General features: G+C 41.2%; 1 protein-coding gene and 2 long non-coding RNA genes across 4 annotated transcripts in view; 2 read left to right on the top strand and 1 right to left on the bottom strand.

Moving 5' to 3' along the window:
• Positions 1–802: 802 nt before the first annotated feature.
• LOC114254253 lies at positions 803–16,459 on the bottom strand. Its single transcript, XR_003625621.2, has 3 exons — positions 15,545–16,459; positions 6,390–6,551; positions 803–5,683 (listed from the first exon to the last, which is right to left on the bottom strand). It is a non-coding gene; the product is annotated as an uncharacterized LOC114254253 (long non-coding RNA).
• On the top strand, positions 6,770–12,584 carry LOC118646798. Its single transcript, XR_004964229.1, has 2 exons — positions 6,770–7,709; positions 8,193–12,584. It is a non-coding gene; the product is annotated as an uncharacterized LOC118646798 (long non-coding RNA).
• Positions 16,460–17,291: 832 nt separating the features above from the next.
• LOC105833820 (carbonic anhydrase-related protein 10) overlaps positions 17,292–25,038 on the top strand; it is a 132,012-nt gene continuing 124,265 nt past the window's right edge. Inside the window, exon 1 of one of the 2 annotated variants that reach the window (XM_012675839.3) lies at positions 17,292–18,698. In XM_012675839.3, the coding sequence (XP_012531293.2) occupies positions 18,644–18,698 (55 nt within the window). In that variant the 5' untranslated portion in view covers positions 17,292–18,643. The remainder of the gene's footprint in view (positions 18,699–25,038) is intronic. The other variant, XM_036290472.1, reaches the window with a different exon arrangement.

Raw genomic sequence — 25,038 nt, 5'->3', positions numbered from 1 at the left:
GGTAAACATATATATTATGCAGGATAACGCGTCGAATAATGCTGCTGATATTGCGCGGATCCGTCGGATGGCTGCGTGTCAATTGATAAGGACCGCCAATCAAAATTAATGCGGCCGTCGTTAACGACGACGGTGTCGAACTTTCCCCAAGGTCCATTCGTCTCTTTCGCAAAGATCGGACTTGGTTCGGGAAACCCCTGGCGGAACCTCAACGGTCCTACCGTGGGAATATCCCGACGTTTGTCAAACGTTTTCTTGCCGCGACTTGTCGGAATCGGCCCCGACAAATTGGCTAGCGCGGCAAAAAGCGATACCGAGCTTTCGGCGTGTCTGTATATGTCCCACGGTTGGTCGGCTGTTACGGAGAAGCGAATCCCTTTCGTCGCTTTTTACATGAACCTGGCAAACTCTCACGCGGCAGCTCGCGCGCAAGATTTCTCTATTACGCGTAATGAAACGACGTGGTTACGTCCGAAAACACGACGGCGGGACGGTTAAACGAGATAATTCATAGCCGCCGCGGAGAATGGACGAGTTCTAGTTGTTTTGATACGGAATAGCGGAAAGCTTGCTGAGAAATTAAATGCAATTACAGCCGCGATTATGCTTTTTTATGATGTGACGGCAAATATTTTAACAATCTGATTTTCAAAAAGTTATAATGAGAGCTATGTTTTAAAAATTTAATTTGAACGAATATTGTTTAGTTAAAGGTGTTTTTTTTTTAAGTAAAAAAATATATAATAGTCAATAATTAAATAAATTATTTAATAAATAAAATGTAATAAATAATTGCATAAAATTTAAAAAATAACTTAAAAGTAATGTAATAGTAATTTCAAAATCTGCAATCTACTTGTGAGCAATATTTTTAAGTCTCTCATCAATCAATGTCAGATAATTTATAATATTTTTTAAATATCAAAATCTGAGTATATTGTTATATTACTTAATTTATTTTATATTATTACAAACATTATATTATATATATATATTAATTTTCTAAATTTATTATCTCTGGAGAAATTGGAAACTATTAGATAATAAGATACGTTAATATTTTGGTAAAATTAAAAGTTTATTATTCAAATAAAAAGTTAAGAAGCAAAAAATTTTTAACATGTTACAACTCTAAAAAAGAATAATAAGATAATCGTGTAGTCATGTCACGTATTCTTATCTCATCTTTAATGCACATTTGCAAGAATTGAATTAACGATAAACTCGCTCCAGTCATTTTTTAATTCAAAGAAAAGTTAAATTTTGATTGCGACTACCGACAACAGTTGAATTTTCTAATCCCGATTGTCAGGTATCAATCGGCGGTCTCTGTGACAGAGTGGAAGCCAAACTAGAAAGAAAGTAGGACGATCTTATAAAAGCGGGGGAACTATGCTCATAAAAGTCGACTTCGAACTTTACATCCAGGATCGAGGCTCAAGTTCGGTTTGACACATCACAGAAAAGTTATAATTCGGCTTCAATTTGGCACATTTTGGTTGAAGAAGTTCGAAACCTCGCCTTCTCGGAACCACGCGCCGTGCAGGAACTTTATATTCACGGCCGATGTGGGTAAAATATGCACGTTTACTGACGATGTTTGAATTAATAATTTTCGTCACCGATAAGCGACTTTCAGCCAAGTATCGAGAAAGTTTATCGGTTCTTTTCTGTATCGCGTGAGATCGCTATTTATACACGGAATACATGCATCGCCACTCGTTCGAGGATAAATCGCCGCACATTATAAACTCCTTTTCTTTCTACGAAAATTTCTTGTTAATCAGAAAACTTACATATATCATCCTTCCTTTGTAAAATTCATCACGGAAAGTGTCTCTTTCCCCTAGTTCTCAGTTGGATAATTGTTGGGCAATGCCTTAAGTGTCAAGACTAAAACGTTTTACCAGCGGCTTATTCTCGGCTGCTCCATTTATTACAGCCGCAAATTTATCACGGTCGCTCGAATTTGTCGCTCTGGCGAAATTTCGTGAAACGTGGGGACCACGGCGTTTCTGCCGATGATATTCGCGTGGCCTCGGCAGGCAGAGAAGAGAGGTCATATGTGTGTGTATGTCGCGGCGCACGTGCGAGGACTGCAAACGCGGGACGAGGCTTAATAATGGTGGAAACTCGCGGCCTAACATTCCAACGTGACCGCTGGCATACGCGGTTAGCACACCTGAGGGATTTTGAGTTATGACCGGAAACGATGGCGGTGGCGGCAGCGGTCAGGCAGACGCAGGAGGTGACGCAGGTGAAACGAAGGGTCGTGGGTCGTGCGGCACGAGGGACCGGCGGACGGGATGGCGGGCCGCGTTCTGGGATTGCGAAGGAGAGGAGGTCGAGGACGTTAACGTGGTGACGCGCAACATCCGTGTCGTCTGCGAGCTTGGCATTAATTATTTCATAGACAGAACTCAATTTCCCCTCTGGCTAGGGTAGAGTCAATTCTATCATTCGCGCGAGTAGATCACAGATTCGATATTAACATCGGAATGTAATTATAATTTACCCGAAGTAGTCCTCAAGTAAAAAGGAAAGCAGGAACGTGAAATATTCAATAATAATGCGGCAGAAAATCTTGACGTTCTAGCAATCAGCTTGAGCACCCGCCACGATTAACAACAAAATTATTTTCAAAACTATACTAAGCTAAATTTTTAGATACAAAACCGTTCTGCGAGCGCGTAAGTATCATATGTAAATATATCATTGGAAATTTAAATTTAGTCATCGATGGTGCAGCATTTGTGAAACGCGTGATGCGAGACGTACTCGTTTGTAACGCGAATTGTTTTGTAGCAAGTGTCCTAATCGGGAGAATTCCCGTGAAAGTGCGATTAGTACGGGCGAACCGTTATTCTCCGGCATCACCGGGGGTGAGAGACGTCGTCGTGTATCAGTAATCCACTGTGCTCGTCGACGAAATTGAAATCTAGAAACAGTGCTGGGCGTCGGAGCTAATTACGTCTGCCACCGCCGATGTATCGGCCGCTGTCGGCGAATATTGCAGCGCACGGTGCTATCCGCGGCAGTCGGCGACAATTATTGGCTTGATTGTAAGTATCTTCGCGCGTAATTGGGCTGTCAGTGAGGCACTTGCGCGCAGTCAATTATCGCAGAAAAGACACGATTGGATGGCACCGTCGCTCCGGACTCTGCGCTAGCGTGTAACTTAGCGGCAACAAGTGGAATTTATAAAGTACGGGGCTGTGTCAATCTTTCATTTTATCTCGCGTTTATTAGAAAATTCGAGGCTCAAATTAAATAAATAAATAAAAAAAAAACAATTGCGCTCCCGCGTTGCTTGATTAAAATTGGAGCAAAAAGAAACGATTTATAAGAATGTGCAAGTGACATGTTTAAATAAAATAGGAGAGTACAAGGCAACGGTTTTAAGAAATGCGCTTACCCGGGCGATACGATCAACAGCTGCGAATTTCATTATCAGCGAATTAGCTGTATCTCCGAATTACGGTACACTTCACTGTACATCGTCCCGCACTTCAAAAGTTCTCCCGCTAAAAGCCGGCACCGTTCTTTTACGGCAGGTCATTAATGATTAATTGCCTTTCAGCGTACGGTAGCTAGGCTCAATCGATCGCGATCGACAGCACCCCTTTCCTAATTCCTACTCCTTCCCTCCCTCCTCTCTCTCTCTCTCTCTCTCTTTCTCCGTCCATCCACTCTGTTCCTCGACGCTCGACTCGCATTTACCACTGATGGTTTTGCACGCAATTTGGAGTCACGCCAGGATGTGGTTTCCCACGACCATCGTGTGGGAGGAGGATACCGTGGGAGGTGTACCGAGCGGAGCCGGATTGTGAGATCGAACAGAAGATAGGCAGTCCGATCGGCTTCTGGACGCGCGGATGCAGCGTATTTGAGCGGATTGCCAAGTGGCTGCTCTGCCACATTCCATAGAATCCGATGGCCCGCCATTAAGTTTCCGTTCAATTGCAGATTAAGGCTTACATCCGACGCGTTTTAAAATGATCTGCTACGTTTGTGAATTTCAATTTCATCCGCCTCCCTCGTTGACTCGAGGAGAGCTCTTCATCTAGTTCCATTCGCGAATTTTAAATGCCATTATTGAGTATTAGAACTTATTGGATAAGAAATTATTAGATTAATCATTTCTTATCTATTCTCTCATCTAATTCTTTAAAAAGAATACAACGGATAGTAAATTATTAAAATACTGATTGATATACTATATATAACGTTAAAAGAAATTTATAATCAGGAAACTTTAGATTTATCCCACTTTATCAGTAGAAAAAAAACAAATTTAATGAAGAAAGTAAAATTTTTCATAGGTTTCGAATGTGCTTTTTTACGGAAACCGGAGGATTTATTTACTTCGAAATGCTATCTGGAAAATCACGTGGGAAACTCATGAAGCGACCTCTTGGCTCTCCAGGAAGGATTTAAACAAGAGCTTCTCACTCATGGTGGTACTTCATGTGCGTCCGCAAACCATTCACGGGGGGGGGAGGGGGGTCTCTCGCGTGTGCGATGTTTTTGCGACATGTTTGCGTGGCCGGCCTGCGGCTATAGACGTACATAGGTGTGTTCACCTACGAATATGCGCATTCTACCTCGCGTTTACTACGTTTGTTTGCAGGTTTGAACGCAACTTGACCACAAAGAACAACCGTGTCGCAAAAGCCATTAAAACTACCGAGAGAGTATATTAATTTCCTTAGTATTATCCCTACGATAATATTAATCCCTAGGAAATTCTCACGCGGGCAAACGTTCGCCTCCCAAAACTTCCGATCCGATTTTACATGTGCAGAATTCACGGAGAAACGTATTAAAATATTCTCACTTCGCTTTAATTTGCACTGATTCTCGTTCTCGTGCGATACTCACGCGCACATACGGATCTATGTAAACGCCGGCGTACGCATGCCCAGAGGGAGACAAAGGGAGGATATGAAACATCCGCCGATGGGGGGACGCTGTTAAAACATCGCCTTCGGATCTTCTTGCAAAAGCTACCGACTTTGAGTCATCATTTCACGTCTTTTCCCCTTTTCAGCTTGCAAGATTATTCTCCTTGAGAGGAACGAAGAGCAACGCGAGGGGAGAGTGTTGCTAAGAAATTTTATGACGCTGGAAAAAGGACGCAGTAAAATCCACGCGATGTACTTAAAAGCTCGTTCGGAGAGCGTCGCGAATTACCGGGGTTTTCGGATGCGCGATATCTCCATTACAACTGTCTCGCACATCATGTAGAATAGTATCGCAATTAATTTTGATTCGATTTTATTAAAATTTTTCAAATACTCCATCACATTTCCTCCTTTTGCGTTATAATTGTCCAATCAACATGTTAAAACAAATTAAAGATAAACTTATAAAACGGGTAAACCAATGAAATAATTAGAATAAAAATATAATCGACAAACGAATAATAATAGATATTCAAAACGCTAAATATAAAATAATTTTCTTATTTAACTTCTCCTTCTTCTATAATCTTCGCTTTTCTTTTTAAAAAAAAACAAGGAGGTAGAAAAATCACATAAAGTACGGTACCTTCAAGTGGAAATCGGTGGTCGCTTAAGGGGTAAGTTGAGGCTCTCGCTTCCTTCGCAAGTATCCACCAGCCGGTCGATCTAAGTGAAAAGTTCATTCGCTGCATTCTGGACCACGCAAGTTGGGTGTTATCCTAAAACAGAACATATGTCTCAACTTAAAAAAGAAGAACAAAAAAAAGAATTGTGTGTATTAGATAATAAAATGTAATAGCAAAATTGATACAATTATTCTGCGTCCATTTTTACTAAATAAACTTTAAATTTAAGAAATGCAATCTTTCTTAAGTAAACTACCGAACCAATAATTTATTTTCAAAAAAGAAAATTGAATAGCAATTAATAATCAGTTTGTCAGTTAACTCATCAATCAACTATTGTATGTAATTTTATGCATATACAAATTAAAAAAACAAAAGCAAAGTAAAAAAAACAGTAGGATCTAAAGTAAGAATTAATAACAAAGTGACAAATTAATATATGATCATTAAAAATCTTAATCGATAAAGCTTTTGTTATTTTTAAATTAATTCCCAGAATGTGGAATTGTTATGGAATTAATTGCTATTCAATTCTCTTTTTTAAAAATAGGTTGTTAGTGTACTTAAAATTTGTTAAAGATTACTTAAGAAGTAAATCGTAGGTTATTCTATTGGAATTGACCAATCGTATTTGTTAATTTCGACAAATACGATTGGTCAATTCCAATGGAATAATCAGTCGGTTAAGGTAACCGAAGATTGCGAACCGGCCCTAAGAGAAGCAAAGTCAAATTTACGGGAGAAAGTATTGCGCGACTCATTCTTTTGTTCTTGGTCTTAATTTATTAAAACAACCTACGTAATCTCGATGTGTCATTCTATGACGTGCACCTATCAATTACACACTCGATGAATCAGGATTCCAGTAATTACTCCATGCTCCTCGATCCAGCGGAATCAGCGATAACGAGGCCGCGAAACGAGAAACATGAGATGCGAAGGACGCCGCAGGATACTTTATCTGCAATATCAATTGTAACATTTAGGCAGAGGCCGATGCCTTCGGGCAGCTCGTGCTGCTTTGCTACGCGCACTCCGTACCATCATTTTCTCTCTCTCTCTCCCTCTCTCGCTCTCTCTTCTCTCTCGCTTCGAGACATGGCGAATTGCGCCAAAATTCTGGGGGCACGTTAATCCGAGTAATCTCGACCGAGCAAATAACGCCTCGAGCCAACTTACGTAAGTATTTCCCTCGAAGTGACTACTGTCGTGGCCGGTCGCGATCTTTCTCGCCGCACTGTTCGCGGAATCGGGTCCCCAACGGCGCGTGGCGTCTGGGTTCGAGCGTAACTCGCCGCCGTCCTTCCCCTGTGCGAAGAGGACCCCGTGCGGTAAGCGCTCGCACTCGCATAGAAAACGGCGCCGTGTGTATGTGTGCGTGGCCCCTCGTCCAGCGATTACCGTGCGTTTGATTCGTACGTTTGACTCGTGGCTCGGATACCGCGATCGTACGTCGCGTCGTTCCGCATCGACCGTTCCGTCTTACGCTTTGAACGTCTCGCGTCTCGTGAATCTCGCGTCGAGTGAAGTTGTCGCTCTCCCTCCACCTAACCATCATTTTGGCATTAGTGAGGCAGGGACGTTACGAAGCGGATTGATCGTCGAGCTGCGACGCGTTTAATCACGGTAAATACAGCCTGCTGGTAAATTCAGCCCGTAGGGGTCTGACGATACCTGTCGTTTACGTAGCGTGAGTTCACGCGTGGACGACGATTCGTTAGGAATTCGATGTGTTCGTTCGATCGAGATTCGTCGCGTTGGCGCCAGCGCCATTGGCGGTCTGCAAGGTAACAATTATATGTCGCGTCGCTTCGCGAGACGTGATTGTAGTACTTGTATCCTAGCCTTTTTCTCTCTCTCTCTCTCTCTCTCTCACTCTCTCCCTCCCTCTCTCTCTTCCCCATACGTTGATTAGGATTGCGGCGTAATTAATAGAGCGCGCGTCTCGTTCGATTAACACCGGGAGTGCCGTTCATAGTAACGCGTGATCATCGATTTCGGTAACTTGTACGCGATCGTAATTAACGTTCTCGCGAGTGAGCTGTGCGTGTGTGTGCGTGTTGGCTGAGAGGACGACGAGGCCCGGGGAGACATCGGGCGACGGTGGAGCAACCTCGAGGTAATTCGTTATTTATTTAATCTTATCTATTATTTATTATTACTTATTTATTCATATCTGTGTTATTCGCGCGAATTAATCGATCGTATTATTTACGCGCTACCTTACGCGATAATACAAAACAAAGTATAAAATGTTCTCTGATATTTTGCTCGATTTTTAAAATTTTTTATTGGTACGTAGTTTAATTTACATGTAGTTGCGTATTTTCTATATTTGGTATGTATATTTGGATAATTGGATACATATGTATTTCTAATACGCTTAGAATTTACAATTATTTGGATTATATATGAATTGGATTTTTATTTACAAAATTTTGTAAGTTTGTCTTTGGAAGAAAAACATTCTTTTCGGAAATGGTAAATTTAGTTTATTTAATACGAAACAACGAATAAAAAATTCAAGTCACCTGAGTAGTTTTTAGAAATGTTATTTGTTTTTCCGTTATAATAACTTGAATTTTATATTTGAATTTTACAGATTAACGTACACAACGTAGTTACAATTCCACTGTTGCGCGTCACGTGTTGGTGAGTAACGAATTATCTTTTATTTTAATTTGAGGTAATGGATCTATGAAAAAAATATTACGGATAAATGCGAAACTTCACAGATCCATTGCCTTGAAATGGATAGGCTAGAGGATAAAGTTAATATATTAATATATTTAATTTTGGAATATCTGTTGATTTATCACACAGGTGAGATTATACTAGCTTTACAGAACAGAACAATTGTTTGTTATTTTTGGCAGAATATTAATTACAAATTGATTGCCTCTGTCCTATTATGTTAATTGTCCTCTCCCAAAAAGAAAAGGTTGTAGGTATAAATAAAAAGATGAAGTATCGCAAATATTTTTACAAATAAAAATTAAAAAAAAAATTAAAAGTTTGGTGAAAAGTACTTAATTATTTATAAAAGTGAGTGTTTTGGTATTTTTAGTTTTTTTGCAGAATTAATTATCAGTACAAGATCAATGATGTTCAAAGATTTTTTTCATTGCCTATTAAACATAAAATGAAATAAAACAAAAACAAGAAATATTTCAATGATTAGTCATAGTGCAATCCAAGTAATTTATTTAACAAAGAACGTAATAATTTGTAATCATATTTGTTCTTTCATATTGCGCCGATTTCTATTGCAATCTTTCATATCCACGTTTATCGATAGCTTCAACGCTTCCCTTGAAACAAATTAAAATGAAACAGAGTTCGATGAATATTTCAACGCGAAAGAACAAATCGGTACGCGTGTAAGCACGATTACCTGAACGCGTGGTATCATCGGCTTATAACACCCGGAAGTTCCTGACGTTTCCCGCGTATATCCGTCTCTAATTAATTCCAAGAGTTACCCTATTAGAATATCGTACAGTGATTATTGGACACCCCGTGGATTTCAAGCCGCATAGCAGCCGGGCTTGTTTTGTCCTGGCAGACCGAGGGATACCGGTGATTTATTAGCACAGGCAAGCAAATCCTTGTCGCATGCAAATAGAATAAACGAATAGAAAAAAGAAACGCGCAAATGATGCAGCCGCGAGCGTGTTATGGGGCGATAAAAGATTACTGGCAGCAGAGAGAGAAAGAAGGGGAGAGAGAGAGAGAGGGATAGTAGTGCGGGATGAGTCTGCGCGTAAAAAACAAAATTAAAAACCACGACGAAATGTGCAGAAATTGGAGATGAAATCAATTCGCGCGGTAGCTCCGCCATGCGGAAATATACCATGTGCATTAATTTCATTTATCGAATTTCGGTACAAAGCAAGCCCTATAGGAAAAAAGAATAGCAAATTGAAGAGCTTTTATACGTCAGACTTATATGTCCTATACAGTTTCAGTGTCCCTCTTTTCGCCGTTATCGAAAATACCTGCCGTAATTTCATATTGTTAAATTCTATTTTAAAGTAAAAAAAAAAAAAATTACCACGTCGACGAACGAGAAAACTCGCGTGCGTGGCTTTCAATTTTCGGAAGGTTTTTTGGAGACGTGTTTATGCGGGGCTTCTTGGAAATCGCCTCGGCTTCCTGGAAGTCGCGGTTAGACTTTTTTTTCTTCCTAGAACTGCCGATTCCCGAGGTGACCAATCAGCTGCTCGTCTCTCCCATAACTTTACCCCCTCCAACGCATACGACTCAGTTCCGCCGCGAGGACACGAGTGGTAAGATCGTCGTGCTGTTTACGCTCCGCGATCGCGCGTTTTTCCGTCTTGTACGAGCGTCAAATCGAGCAACAGGCGATCGCTTCAGTCGCAATCTTTCGTGCCACGTTTTTGAGAGATAACTTTCGGGAAACGTCGTATGTGATGAACATCTCGATTTGATATCTCGAATATGTCGCGTTTTCGTTCGCAGTGCTCGCGACTCGCCTGAAACTTTTCCCTGTTTTTTGTTTCGTCGACGTCGAAATTTATTAAGATATTAAAGAGTGTGTGTCGCAATTGGCCTCTCTTCGAAAAAATTGTTTATTCGCACCAAGTTGGCCGACGTTTCCCCCTTTCTCTCCTCTAAATTTCGATATGTATTTTCGATTCGGGAGACGATGTCGAACGCGCCTCATCAGTCATGTTACTTATTTCGTGACCGGATGTCTTTTCCTCCTACTGTCGAAAGTGAATATCGCGAACAATGGTGATTGACCTTGATGCGTTCGTTACTACGTGCAAGGTGTGAAAAATGGAGGAACGTCATGCGCGTGAAATACGCGGAGGTTATTTAATGTCGTGAAGTGCGTAGACATTCGCGTCGCATTTCACCTCGCTCGTCCGAAGGTGGTTTCGCATGCTTCGTTTCGTCGATACGAAAATCAATCGAGCCTCACTTGCGTCGCGATCAGTCTCTTTCGAGTAGTGTATTCGCATAGAGGTGATCTTCGCGTGCAGTTTTTCTTTCCAAATTTTCAGTCAGGTCAGTATGTTAGTCCCGTCGGGAGATACGGGCGCGTCGATCTCAGTGCCGTGAAGTGCGTCGCTTGTCTGAAGATAATTCTTCGTTTCGTCGATAAAAATTTTGATTGAGATCTCAAAGGTGGAGCTCCACTCGTGTGACGGTGTCTCCCTACTTGAAGGAAAGTGTACCCGCAAGATGGCTCTCGCAAGCCCTTCCGATTGCTTCCGATTATTTCCAAATTTTCGGCAAGTACTTCATTTCCCTCGGACGTCGAGCGTGCAAAGTCGTATTATTTATTTCGTAATCGCGTATCTTTTTCTTCGTCGAAAGTTGATATTACGAACGGGTGATCGCTCCGCGTGTTTTTCGGTCTGTGCAATTCCTGGAAAATTCGTAAATGTCCCGTCGCGATAACCTAACCTAACCTAACCTAACCTGATTGTCCGGTCGGTCGCGCGGTCGTACGGCGTTAAGTTGCGTGAGTAACAGTGATAGCAGGAGCAAAATTAAGGATACGTGCCATAGCAGGAGAAAGGAAAAGCCGGAAGCAGAAACAGGACTATGGTAACAGCACATCGACCGGTGAGTGAGTTACTTGTTGCATTGTTATCATTTATCGCTTGGAATCTTCAATATTATTTTTTATCCCCCGAAAATCGTGGGATTTTGTTGATATATATATATTCGGGGAAACTTGGGAGGAACTCCACTTTCCAATTAAAATTCTCGGACAAGCTTAATTGTTTCCTCGAGCATTTCTTTTATCTAATTGCTTTGCGTGATCGATTAGCAATAAAAATTCTCTCGTACAGTCCCTTGTGACTCGCGAGTTTTTATAAAAAAAAAATATTGCTAACGAATGGAAGACACCTTTCGAGCTCTGTTCCCGTAAACTAGAGCCGTGTCGCGGACAGACCGTATTCAAACCGCGTGCGTTGTAGCGTTTACGTAAATGTGTCGTCCGTGTACTTTTCGCCGCGGGCTCGGCGCGCGACGCGTTACGTTTTGATAAACTCGCGGTGGCGGCGGCGAATGGAGCACCCAAGAAATCCGCCGATAATCCGATATAATGACGATGACGAAAGTAAGGGCGACGATAAAAGGTAAACGATGGTCTCGTCACATCTTTCAGCCGGATAGCGTGGCGAGTCCTTTTTCCACGGCACGGCGGCGTCACCATTCCTCCCCTCTCACCTCCCTTTCTCGCTCTCTCTCTCTCTCTCTCTCTTTCTCTCGCCTCCCTCGTTCTCTGTCACCACGCCGTACGTCGGTCGCTCAATTCCCGACGAAATGGAATATCGATACGCGGAACATCCCGAGGGAAGTGTAGCGAATATTGAAAAATTCTTGCCTGAAAGAAAAAAAAGCGGGAGCGAGAAGGGAGAGAAACGAGGGACAGAGAGATAGAAAGATAGAGAGGAAGAGAGAGAGAGAGAGAGAGAGAGAGAGAGAGAGAGAGAGAGAGAGAGAGAGAGAGAGAGAGAGAGAGAGAGACGCGTCACAGAGTCGTTTGCATTTTTGGAAAATATAATCGACCGGCTTGAATTGATCGGTGCCGAGACAATTGGCCGGCGCTCGTCGCCGTTGGTTTGCTTTCGCTCGAATTCACCGTTTGCGGACGCGCCGTGGAAAAATCGCTGATCGGCGACGCGACGCGACCTGGAATTTATTCTCACAACAATGTGCGTGTTATTGCAATCCGCGATTTGAAATGTATGCATCCCCGCCGTCGGCTTCGTCGACTCCGATAATAGAAACGTTTCGCTTAGGACGAACCGATTGCATCGCTATTCCGATTCCTCGTCATTGTCGTACAGAGTCTGGTCAATAATAATAATGACAGTTATATTTTGATTGCAAGTTTGATTAAAGAAATATATATATTTGTCGCCGAAGTAATTTTAAACTCGATAACAGCTATCACTAATATTTGCTCATCGGTGTATCAACGTTAAACTCTATTGTCAAAAAAAAAAAATTAATAGCTTTCCACGTGTATTGTTTAAAAGTTTCTGTCAATAAATTTGAAAACCGGATACCAAAATCGCTTTGAAAATCGCGCAGTTCCGGCGGGAGGTACGTTAACGGCAATTTGGCCCCGAGTGCTTCGACTTTTGAATCCGTCCATCGCAGGCTTCAGGTTCATATCGGCTACAGAGAGATTTTTTTTTTTTTTTACGAGTGCGCATTTATGCACGCGACAGACGATGTTGCAGAAAGCGACGTTTTTTTCGGAGGGAGGGAGGGAGGGGATGGATTAAACTCACATTCGAAATTTCGATTAAACGGGTTTCGATACACACGGAACATGTCCCGAAGGGAAATTTACCGAATATAGCGCCGGGGTTGTCCGCGATCGGAGATACGAGAGGGGTAGTTTTCGGGCCGGCACGAAGTCATTGGCCAGTTGAAGGGAAGGGGGAGGGCGGGGGCAGAGCTGCGCGGACAGTATAATGCGAAATGGAATTGTCACGATAATCGTCCGCGAGCGGGTATATATGTATTGCCGGATAAGCTGCGCGACGAGTTATATACACCGCGATTGTCGCCCGCGCGTATTTGCGTGCGGGGGAAACTTTACGTGTATAAACGATGAGAATCTCTCCCACTTTGTACACAAATCAATCGGTCGACGGAGAGAGCTTAATTATCATTGGACGCACGAATTGCCTGCCGTATTCGTAAATCGAAAGTGTTTGGTTTCGCAGCGTTTTAAACGCGACTGAATTCCGCGCGTAGAAAAGAAATGGTATCGAATCGACAATCATTGCTTCGCATATAAGGAAAAATACGAGATTTTTTAAGAGCTTTAGCTTAAATTTCTGCAAAATATTATAATTTTATTTCGATATAATAATCATCTAAAAAAATGAATGTTTGGATAATAATTGTCAAATTCTAATTCTTCGTTTGAAGATATTGTTATTTCTTACTTAATTTTTTCCTCTCAATTCTTAAACATTGTTATTGCATGATGATAAATACATATTATTTATCCTAATAAAATCATACAAATTTTTTAAAAATCAATTTATGTCCGTTATGTTCATTGAATTTTAATCAGGTGGATAACATTTTATATTCTTGTATGTAAATAAAATAACGATTGTTAATTTGATATCAATTCTTTTTTATTATACATCTTTGTAATACGATTGAATAGTAGGAAGCTGATTGTTATTTCTGCGCAATTAATTATGCTGGGAGTGAGAGAAGTAATCTGTCATTAAGTTAAAATTGAGAGAAATACAATACGACTCATTATACGCGGGAAGTTGCGGGAAAGGGGGGGAGATGGAAGGGTGCGTTTATACCTACCAAGTGTAACCACCGACTGCAATTTTACTCTCTACTATTGACACTTTCTTATTGCTTCTCGCGTTTCTCTTGGCACCGTCACGTTTCTTCCGGAATTAAATAAAAAATGCATCCGCGTATTTCCGCGTCTGTGCACGTCTCCTTTTGTCGGGGCGACGACAGTTAATGACTGGATCCTTTCTTTCATCTTCCGGTATATTCCATGCTAGACTGAGAATTGGTCCCGGAGGGGGCGGCGGATGGAAAAAGAGAGGACGGAGGCGTGCGCTCGCGCGCGTTAAAGGATCGAAGAGACGTAAGAAGCTGGAAAAAAACCTGGGGGTTATCGATATGCGGGTGAAGTAAAACAGAATCGAAATGAGACAGTGAAACGTCGCTTTGACGGTACGTCGATCAAAGCGCGAGGCGACGCGAAAATCTCTTTCTCTGTACGGAATTCATCTTGGTTGAGCACGTACCTCGCTCCCGATTATCAGCCGCGGTCCGCTGAAGAAACCGTCGCCTCGGAAAAATGTCGGCCCTTTGAAACGCGAATTATAGAACGCGATCGACCGGTGAATAGTTAAGGGTTACTCAAACTCGTAATTATGCCCGTCGTTTTTCTTCAGTCACGCGCTTATTCATCGCGAGCGACGGCACGTCGAACGGCTAACGACGTCGCGAGGAGCAGCTTTCTATTTCGCCATAATACTTACCCGCTTTGTGTTGCGGACAGACGGCAAATCACAAAACTTAATACTCTCTCTCTCTTTGAAGTTGAAATTCTTCCATTCGCCCGGACGCCAATCCGTACGATTCGCGTACGTGGCTTTGTAAACATTTTCTTTCTTCAGAAGTCAAGAGATAGAAGACACTTTTTCGTTAGGACGGGCTTTGTGCTTCTGCTTCATTATAATGCACTACTTGATTATGTTTTTACAAAGGAGATTTTTGGAACTATATAAAGATAAAATTAGAGTCTAATGCAAGAAAGATTAACATTTCCAAATTCATGATGCCATACATTGTGCATCTGGCAATGCTTGTCTGGCAGTGCACGCGTTTACCACTACATTATCGTGCAGCTATTGGATAATTATTTATGTCTCTAGAGGCACGACGCCCATTCTATTCTAAGTTAGAATACTACGACGTACGTGAATTAATTACTGCACTCGGAGGTATTAATCAGAGCTTCGACATCAAGCTAATTAATGAAACGTAATATAATGACACCAAGTTAAAAATCATACATATGTATGAGAAAGGTAACTTAATGACCAATTATTAATAACGTAAGTAAAGTAAGATAGGAATGGGAGAAAAATTTTTTTACGTCTTTCGAGTGTTCATTAATATTTAAAATTTCGTTTAGTTTTTATACATATAAACAAATATTAGAAACGATATTACGCATATAAATTTTATGCGGTTTTATATTTACGACGTGCGTTTATATTAACGTAAGACTGCAAAGAGAATTTGCATTTAGAGGAAACGTAAATTTGTTGTATTGTAATAATGTGTTGCCCCTGAATTCGGGATGATAATACGAAACGCAATGTACAATGTGAAGAGAGAGAGAGAGAGAGAGTGCGAGAGGGACAGTAAGAGAAATTGCTCGAATTCATAGTGTCGTACCATTGCTGTTGCTGGGCGATCGGCAGCATCGGGAAGTGACGCCCGCACGTTCGTCGCTGGTAGTACTGTGCGGTAATTTGAAATGCAGGAGCACGTCGCGCATTATATATTGACTGCACTACTAGCGTCTGCGATGTCGCCGGTATTTCCGAAGTTGTCCCTCACGAAATCCAACGGCGCGGCGGCCGCTGGACCGCGTCGATCGTCCAAGCTTTTACTTTTACTTCTTCCGTGAGTTACCGAGTTTCACGTAATGGAAAGTAATTTCATGAGCACCGACGGTGCCCCATGAGAAGTTTGCGGCGGAAAAGTATCATGACCGACACAAAGTGTCGCCAAAAATACCGATTGTGAGATCCTGCGTTAGATTGACTTTCTGAAAATTTGCTATAACTCTATTTAATCTTTTTATCGTATATTATGCGAAAATAATTAAAAAGTTTATTTTACACAAAAACGAGTAAATTTGGAAACATCTCTGTTTTATTTTTCGATCGCGTTTTCCGCTTTCCAAATATTTTTTATAAGTATAACGTGTAATACTATTTTGTGTATAGATAGTAACGTCATTGTCCACGATTATGCTTGAATAATAGAGATTGCTAACGGTAAGCTTTACATACTTAGAATGATGATCGATTTATTTATACGTAAAGTAAAAAACTCAAGTAAAACAAAATGTAAATATGAATAATTATAAGCTATTGCTACTCAATTGATTATCAGCCATAATGATTTTTTGTAAAATATAGTGCTGTTTTTTTTATTAATTTAATATAAATGACAGATTTGACAAATTCTATCAATACAGATTCTCTGTAAATTGCATTCAGATATGTTGCATAAAATAATTTTAGATATTGTACTGGATATTTTAAGTTATATTATTTTTATTAAAAAAAACGGGAAAAATTCGTACAAAAATGTTATAAAAGCTTTTTTTCTCGTCAATTAAAACATTTTATCATTTTTAAAATTTTCAATAATAAAAAAAGGCCACTCATATTTATACCAATTGCAGACACAATTATAGTAATCAATCATAAAGTGGACGAGCCGTAATGAATCGATAGACAATGCGCGTACGATTCGCCTTGGGGAGAAAGGGGGGGGAGGCAGTCGACGGACAGATGATGGATAGTACTTGCGAGTGCGGTCAAAAATAGCGGCGCGTAGACAGGTATAGGGAAAGGACACTCGCGGGGCATGGGGGAGGCTGGAAGGAACAGTGAGAGAGCAAGGGGGAGGAGGGGGGAGGTGTTGGTGGGAGAGGATAGACTGGGGGGCGAGCCGTTATACTAATTTGGCGGGCGCTCGTTAACGACCCCTTTGAGGTCATAACTTTTGCCGCAAGCTCGACGCGTGTGCGAGCGCGGGTAGTGGCGCGAAGCGCACGATGTACCCGGTGTCCTTTCTGGATCGCGCGCGTCTCCCGTTCTCCTTCCTTCCCGTCGCGTTGTCGCCCCACTACCGGCGGTTTCAACAGCGTTTCAACACTACTCGGCAGTCGGTACTCCAAAAGCATCGCAGAGCTTTCGTTGCCCCCCCCTCTCCCCCTCCTCCGTCGCCCTTAACTCTGTCTCCCTCGCAGCCAATCCTCCTCCCTTCCCTCTCTTTCCCTCTTTTTCTTTCTCCCTCCGACGGGGGCATGCACGTTACTCGGCGAGCTTTCGGGCGCATGCCCGGCCAATCAGCGCGCGCGGCGCGCAGCGTAATCGCGGGTTCGCCAAGTGGGGATGAGAAACGTGCTCTCATCTCGCGGACGCTCCTCGAGGAGCTTTCCCGCAAGCTCAGTAAGCGCCGCGAGCTCGCCGTGGCCGGGAGCGTCTCGCGGTTGTCACGCGTCGACAGATAAAATATAATCCCCCCTGCATCCCAGACTTGTATCCCGGCGACGAGACGCTCGCTATTTCCCCAAGTTCCGGAACTTCGCGCGGGGGAAAAGTTTCGCGGAGAAAAGTCGCGAATCGGCAAGTCGTGATATTCTCGCCGACGTTTGTTTTCCGCTGAACTTGCGGCGTGATACACTTGGCGATTTTCCGGAAAATTACTTTTACGAAGACATAGAAGAATTACTTCATTAAATTCTAGACAAAAGTCGCAACTTTTTTTTATTTGAGAAAGAAAAAGGGGGGACAATTAAGTTCATGTCTCGCATTCCCCTTGCGTCGAACGGATGCTTTGATCAAAGATAAAAGTTCGACTATATTCGATGAATAAGAGGTCTAGTTGCGCTAAGGGGCACTTCAACTTACTTCGCTAAGTTACGCTGAGAGGATCCCGGATCGAGGAAGCTAGCCCGTGAGGAATTGCGAGGTAGCTTTCGGCGAGCTGACGTCATCTAGAACAAACAAGTAGACTGAAGGTTCGCGGCGGGGAGAGCATTATGTCCCAAGGCTAAAGGAAAAGAAAGCGAAGGCGAAGCAGCAGCAGCTGGAGCAGGAAGCAGGGGGTTGGAAAAGGGAAAGGTGAAGAAAGAAAGAGAGGGAGAGAAGGTGAGAGAGAGAGAGAGAACGGAGGAGAGTAGAAAGACGTCAGAGGAAGCACTTCGTCGAAGACGAAGGACGAGAGGAGGAAGAGAGAGCTTGGAAGCTCGAGCCTCGGGGTTATTACGACAGGCAAGTTAGACAGGCGAGATAGGATTTCGATCGAGGTACTTCCGGGTGCCGGTGCTGGTGGTTAAGAGCCGATTAATGCGATCGTCCCTAATTAGCAGTCAGCTATTTCGCAGTCGTAATTCGCTTTTTCGCCTGACGAACCTGCGTGATCGTGAATATCTAATCGAGACGTCATTGTCGTCGTCGTCGTCGTCGTTTTTTTGTCGGAGGAAGGGTGTGAAACCGATCCCATCTCGATGCTGACTCAAGATATTTTCGGTATCATTCGGCAATGATGACGGGCGCAGCATTTCCCAGAAACGTCTCCTCCGTGCTTGTTATCGACTGATTGATCAGAGTTGACTGATCGGGGAAGGAATTGATCCTACGCATTAATAGGACGAGGACGGACGATGTTCGATAAAGCGACGTAAGGATCGCGCGTACCTGTCTCTCTTCGCTTTTCTTTCATCGAGGAAGACGGAAGGAGAAGGAGCTGAAGATGTGCTCGAGATCGCTGCTACTGTGCGTCCTCGGCATCATCGCTGTCGTCAACGGTAAGCCCGCGACAACGTTAGCATTACCGAAAGTTCATTCCCTCGGACTAGTTTTTTGTCTGGCGCATGGAAAAAGGGGAGAAATATTTTACGAAAGAAAAAAAACGCAATCTCTTTGCGTATTCGTATTTGTAATTAAAGCAGCGTAATTAAAAATGTTTTGCAATTTATGGCGGTTTAAGTATGCAACGGGATGTTAATGATCATTAATATTTCAATGATCATTGAACACATTTGTATAGCCAATGATTATTTCTTAGGTGAGAGAATGATGAGGGAGGGACAGAATTAATAAAGTTTTGAAAATTTATTTGAAAAAATGTGAACGCGGCAGATAAAAAGCCTTTTGTTTTTTTTCCTACGTTTATTTTAAAGCGTCAAGAAAATTGTTTGTCCGTCAACATAATCTTTCGAGGCAAACTCGAAATTCGCGTGTAAATTTTGCGCCCGGTTCCGGAAATGTAAGTAAGAGCTGACCCATCATTCTTTATGTTTCTTGTTCTCCGGTGTGCTTTTCTCCGCGCAGCGTTGACGGGCGACACGGATGGACCTCGCAGAAAAAGAACGACGCGAGGTGGAGGAAGGGGAAGACCCGACGAAAATGCTCGCTCGTCGAGCACGGGAACATGACGGTTTTATACATAGCCGGTTTTTACGGGCGCACGCCATACGCGCGTGCCGATGGCCGTAATCTATGTGCTGAAATCGGGGGGACGACGAAGCCGGGAGAGACGGCGGCATAGTAACGGCGAGACGATGAAAGAAGGAGACAGAGAGCGAGGTGGACATTTTCGCAAAAGGTGAAAGGGGAAACACAATGAAAGGGAGAAAAAGAGAGGGAGAGAAGAAAAAGCCGGGCCAGATTGAGGTTGTTAACGTGTGCTAACGGAGCTCTGCCGTTGTACGAACTGCGACGGGAAAAAAAGGGCTGATATTTTTGTCGTTCCAATGTATCGGCGACGCGTAAAAAAAAACCGAGCGATCGGCACGACAAAAAATTACGCCGGCAAGGGCCAGGGGGTGGTATCAGTTTCATTCAGGGTAAATTGAAAGACTCGCCGAATAATGATTCCCTTTTTCAGCGGTTTTAGCGTACTGCACACGCGTATTCATGCCATTCGAGACTCCGTTCCCTTTTTACCATCGTTTTAGAATCTCTCTGCTGAGTGGAAAAAACGTGTGGTGTGCTATTTGCGCATTTTCACGGAATGTCTACTTGTATATCTTTTAATCGCAATTTTTTTTAATCTACTCGGAAGCGCAATTTTCACTTAGCAAAATTTTAATAGAACGTCATAACGACACTCGGCGAAACTCTTTAATGGTAGAAAACAATTCTCGCGATAAGAAATCTTTATGAAACAAATATCACGGTAGAGATAATATTTTCGTGATTTTTGAATGTCATATCAGTGTGCATTTTATTATAATATTTTTTTCCATCTGAAAGGATTTTGTTTGTACAGCGCAGCGATGTTTATGTGTTTGACCGTGCTTACATTAATTAATATAATCCTGTACGTGGTATACTGCGGCTTTCGCGGCTCCACTATTGCACGGAAAAGCTAATTCCAAATACTCGTAAAAGAGAGGCGCTTTTTGGCTAGGACATGTAACAAAAATGCAAAAATAAATCGGTGTGTGTTGGTATAAACGCTTCGCTCGGCGCGCAAGATACGCCGTTACCTCCGCCATTGTTTGAACTCCGTGTAATTAATTAATCATGACGTTATGCGCGGCATCACAAATATTTGAGATAAAAATGCATAACTGTATGCATCGAGCATCGTGATTAATGGCGAGCATGAACGGTTATATATGTGTACGTTGAGAGAGTGGCTGAGGGAAAATTTCATTGTAATTGTAAACAGTGAAAAATAGGGAAGCATTTATTATTAACGGAAGGTAATACAATCGTGTAGAATCAAGAAAGGTAAAATTATAAATATCCAAATAAACACTCAACCAAATGGAAACAATTTAAAAGGATATCTAAAGAGTATCTATATAAAATATAGCTTAGAATATAATGGACGTCTTGTTTTATTTTTCTGTAACGTATTTTGTAACACTTGCACATTTCGTTACCATATACAGCGGTGGTGAGAAACGAACAACGGGAGCCAAATCTCAGTCGCGCGATTTGATTCCCGTTCGTATACGCGCGAACTATCGGGTATTGTCGGATTCGAACCAATCATCGTCAGCAGGCTGCGCGAGCGTGATTCCAGGCGATAGAAAGCACAGAACATGCATGTTATATCGGTCGTCTCCGGAAATCTAGTCCTCTCTAGTACTGGCTATCGTGCGAAATTGGCCATCGTCCGAAGACGATCACCGTTTCTCGGTTCGATCGGTCCGATGATGATCACGCGTTTAACTTTCGGTCGCTTTAAAAGGATTTTAACCTGGAAACGGAATTCTTGAAAGCGTACCATGTATAGTCGTTTCTTCGCTTAAGGTATTGTATATGTATAAAGACTACGTATATAGATACTATATATACGTAGATCTAAGTTAGACCTACGATAAAGTAGTATAAGACCTACGCAAGATCTATATAATCGAATTTACATAAAAGATATTCACATAAAGCAGATGATGATATGACGATAATAATGATGATCCTATAAAAGATAAATTTAGAGAGTAAGCTATTATTTAATTCTCTGTTCTCTCTCTCTTTCTCTTTCTCTTTCTACAATAGTGTCATTGCATATTTATTATATTATATCTGTGAAATGACAATAATAATAATAATAATAATGCTGTTGTTAAAAATTACTGACAACCTTGTACAAATTTATCTTTATTAAATTTTGATTATATAATAGCAGCTGAAAGTTAATAACCAAATATAAAAATTGCATGTTTCTTTTTGCAACTTCTTAAATGTTTATCCTTTTGTTTAATCAACTAAAAATTTTGATCGTAAATATCTGAATTTTAATTTCAAAATTAACTGAAAGAATAAAACAATAAATAATTGCACGCTTTCAAACATAATAATAGAACAGTCTTTGCAATCTTTGTACTAATAATGCTTTGAGATGTGATACATACGTGTACATTCTTGTGACGATGAGACAATGGATGACGTTTACAATTTCAAGTATTTGCGTGCCACGTCTCTTGACCGTGACTAGAAAATCAGACCGGTGACGGCGGCATCTGCACATAACATGTGCCGCGTGTTCGCATGAACACGCGGGCTGACGCCTTTAATGACGCGTGCGCGTCACACTGTCGGCACAATTGACGTTTCTACCTCTAACAGTTCGCAAATAACAATTCCCTCATTCATTGACGGTTGAGAAAGATGAGTTAGGGTATATATATATAAATAATCTCGAACCGTTCTATTGAAATATAGCAAACGAAAGAGAAAGCGCACATCGTTGAACACTATACCTAAACGGTCAATAAACGTTTAACACTCTCTGCATACACAAGTCAATAATATTGGCCTGCAAATTTCTTTCTTTTGAAAAACGAAAAGCCTTGTCATTTATATATTTACAATTTTTTTGTAATATACAGAAATATTTTTATAAATATTAAAATATAATTTAAGTGTGATATAATGTATGTACAGAGTATTAAAAATGTATGCATCTCATATCTCATATATCAAAGATGTAAAAATTTCATTATGCATATAAATCAAATTTTTTACTTACACTAAGAAAGCTCTAATGAATGCGAAAGTTCAAAAGTTTTGTTTGGATCCACTTATTCGTTAAAAGTTATTTACTTAAAAACTATAGTAAAATATGATCATTACGCACTGTATAAACCATTATCTTGTTCTCGCTTGCAGATTGTCTTGACTAGTATTACCATACTAATATGGGTCTATCGATTTATCTGATAAACTTTATCACGTCATGAAACTGTACTTGAGATGGACTTAAAATAAAAATCGACTATACCGGGCCATGGAATAAAAACATCGAGATAATTTAATAATGTTGTTCGTAATTGCCGCCGTGCTAATACGGCGTACAATGAGCAATTAAATTTGAACTATCTGCGGCGTGTCTAATATTAGACGATATTATTTAATAAATTGCCGAATAAAATAGGGCAAAACACATACAAGTTCACTTATATCGCGTATGTAATGTAATAGATGAAACGAAATGATAATAGATATTACATGCTTCAGAGGTCATATGAGCAATTTAAGCAAACTTGAATTTTTTCGCCCGATGCGACAAGCGCGAGAATTTTTCCTGTGAATTTTACGGTGGTCTTTTTCCACTTGGCGGATTACGAGCGTACATCCAGGTGAAAATGCTCCCGCTAGGATATGGGAACGCGATCGTACATGGAGGCATAGGAATATTGCTAAGAAATATTTCGTACTGACAACATGTAAAATGAGCAAAGGACCCTAAAGAGACCGTAAAACTCGCTTCTGCATAACCAGCCTAATTTGATCGTAGGTACTTTGGTCACGCACTTGAATGAAAATTTCAGGGGTAGAAATGAGAGCAAAAGGTTAAATTAAGTTTTCTTACTTTTTTTTTATGAGTAATCGTCGGGTTCTCCAATTTTCTCTTATTATCTACTCTCCTCTCTTTCATAAATTTTTAAGAAAATTAAATTGTACAACAAGCATTACATGTATTTTTTAGTGCTTTATTCTATCGCTCGACAATTAATCGTTAAACACACGAGTAGCATTTGCATTCAGTTAATTATTGATACATGAAAATGATAATGACGCGGAATACCTGCCACGCCACTCATCGAGTTAATCATTAAATGAACAACTCGTGGCAATAGTTGCACTTTAAGCCATGACAGCCACACGAGAGTAAACCGCATGGCACTCTTAGAGCTCATACACATTTATTAACAAATTAGCGGCACGAGACACGCTCGCGCCGTGTCAGGTCGGTTCGCGCATTTTTGCGGGAAATTTTCCAGAGCGACGGTAAATCGTTATAAAATTACACGTATGCGCAAAAAAGTTCCGCGCTCGCCATGCGTTTGGAAAAAAAGTACGACGGTTGTCACCACGTCCGTCGACGAGCGAAGTTATGTATTACACATCCAGCGACCGATAAACTGATAATAAAACGCACGGATAATTTAAATCTCTTTCTCTCTTTGTATTTTTTTTTTTCTTTCTCTGTCATCCCGCAGATTACTCCGCTCTCCATACGCGTTCAACAACCCTGCGAATTATAACGGGTTGATTAATGCGTGCGTGCTTCTTGGCGGACGCATCGTGGCGTCAATGCGACGACGTCGACGGAGACGTGACGTCGGGACGATGACGACGAGGATGACTACGGTACGGGGCGTCTTTCCGCATGGCGTGCTATGAGTTCGCATATTCGCGAAAGGCATTCGCGACTTCCGTATGAGAGAAATTTGGCGGTAAGACGACGCCCGCGGGTACTTGTGCACGGTGAGGATGTATGTGCAAGTGTACTCGCATGTCGAAGGAATGCGTTATGCGTGTGTCAAGGCTTCGACTTTAAATTTCGAGTCTTTTCATGGAGGGAACGTTTAATTAAATTTTTATTGAAAAATAGTTTGCCATGATCTTTATATGAAGAGAAAAAATCCTCGGAACAAAATATGAATTGAAAAGCGTTGAAAGTGTGAATGAAGAAACTCGCGTTATTATTATTACATTTAATTCCGTATAATTTTTTTCGCTTTTGATATTCAATATGACTGCAGCGAAAAAATCGACCATAAAAGATACTTTTTAAATTAGAATCACTGTATTATTTATTGATGTGCAGTATATAATAACTGTGATAATTAGTGACTATTCATTATCTTTCAGTGATTCAGTGATTAAAAGAAAATTAAGGATATTCTCACTTATCACTGAAAGACAGTGTATATATTACTAATTGATATTATTGACATAATTATATATATATAATGTATGATATAATTATATGTATAATTATTGCTAATTGATAATTGATGTAATTGATAATTACAACTTTAAATTAGAAAGTACGAGAATAACTGAATAAACTGAGATATTTTTCAGAAAATCTAGATCTAGGTAAACGTTGCGCTGTACGAAGGATTAATAATTTTCAATACTTCTTTTTATCGTGACACATCTATTTTGCAGCCAAGGTTGTTGCGCGGCGGAGTGGGAAATGCGCGAATACGAATATTTTCTTTTTTTCGGACGGTAGTATATTGATTATATATTGATACAATGTGCGGTAGAATTAGAAGGCGAAACGTTGCGGCACTTTGCGATCGTCATTCGCGAATGTCCACTATCGCACGCGTTTTTTTCTCGTTAGCATATACCATGCGATATAGCCGCAAGAATCTCACTCGAAAATGAAAG

This window comes from Monomorium pharaonis, chromosome 8 (assembly GCF_013373865.1).
Source record: "Monomorium pharaonis isolate MP-MQ-018 chromosome 8, ASM1337386v2, whole genome shotgun sequence".
In the NCBI taxonomy this organism is placed as follows: domain Eukaryota; kingdom Metazoa; phylum Arthropoda; class Insecta; order Hymenoptera; family Formicidae; genus Monomorium; species Monomorium pharaonis.
The sequence above is the reverse complement of the archived record's forward strand: the minus strand, read 5'-3'. Positions and strand labels throughout refer to the sequence as shown.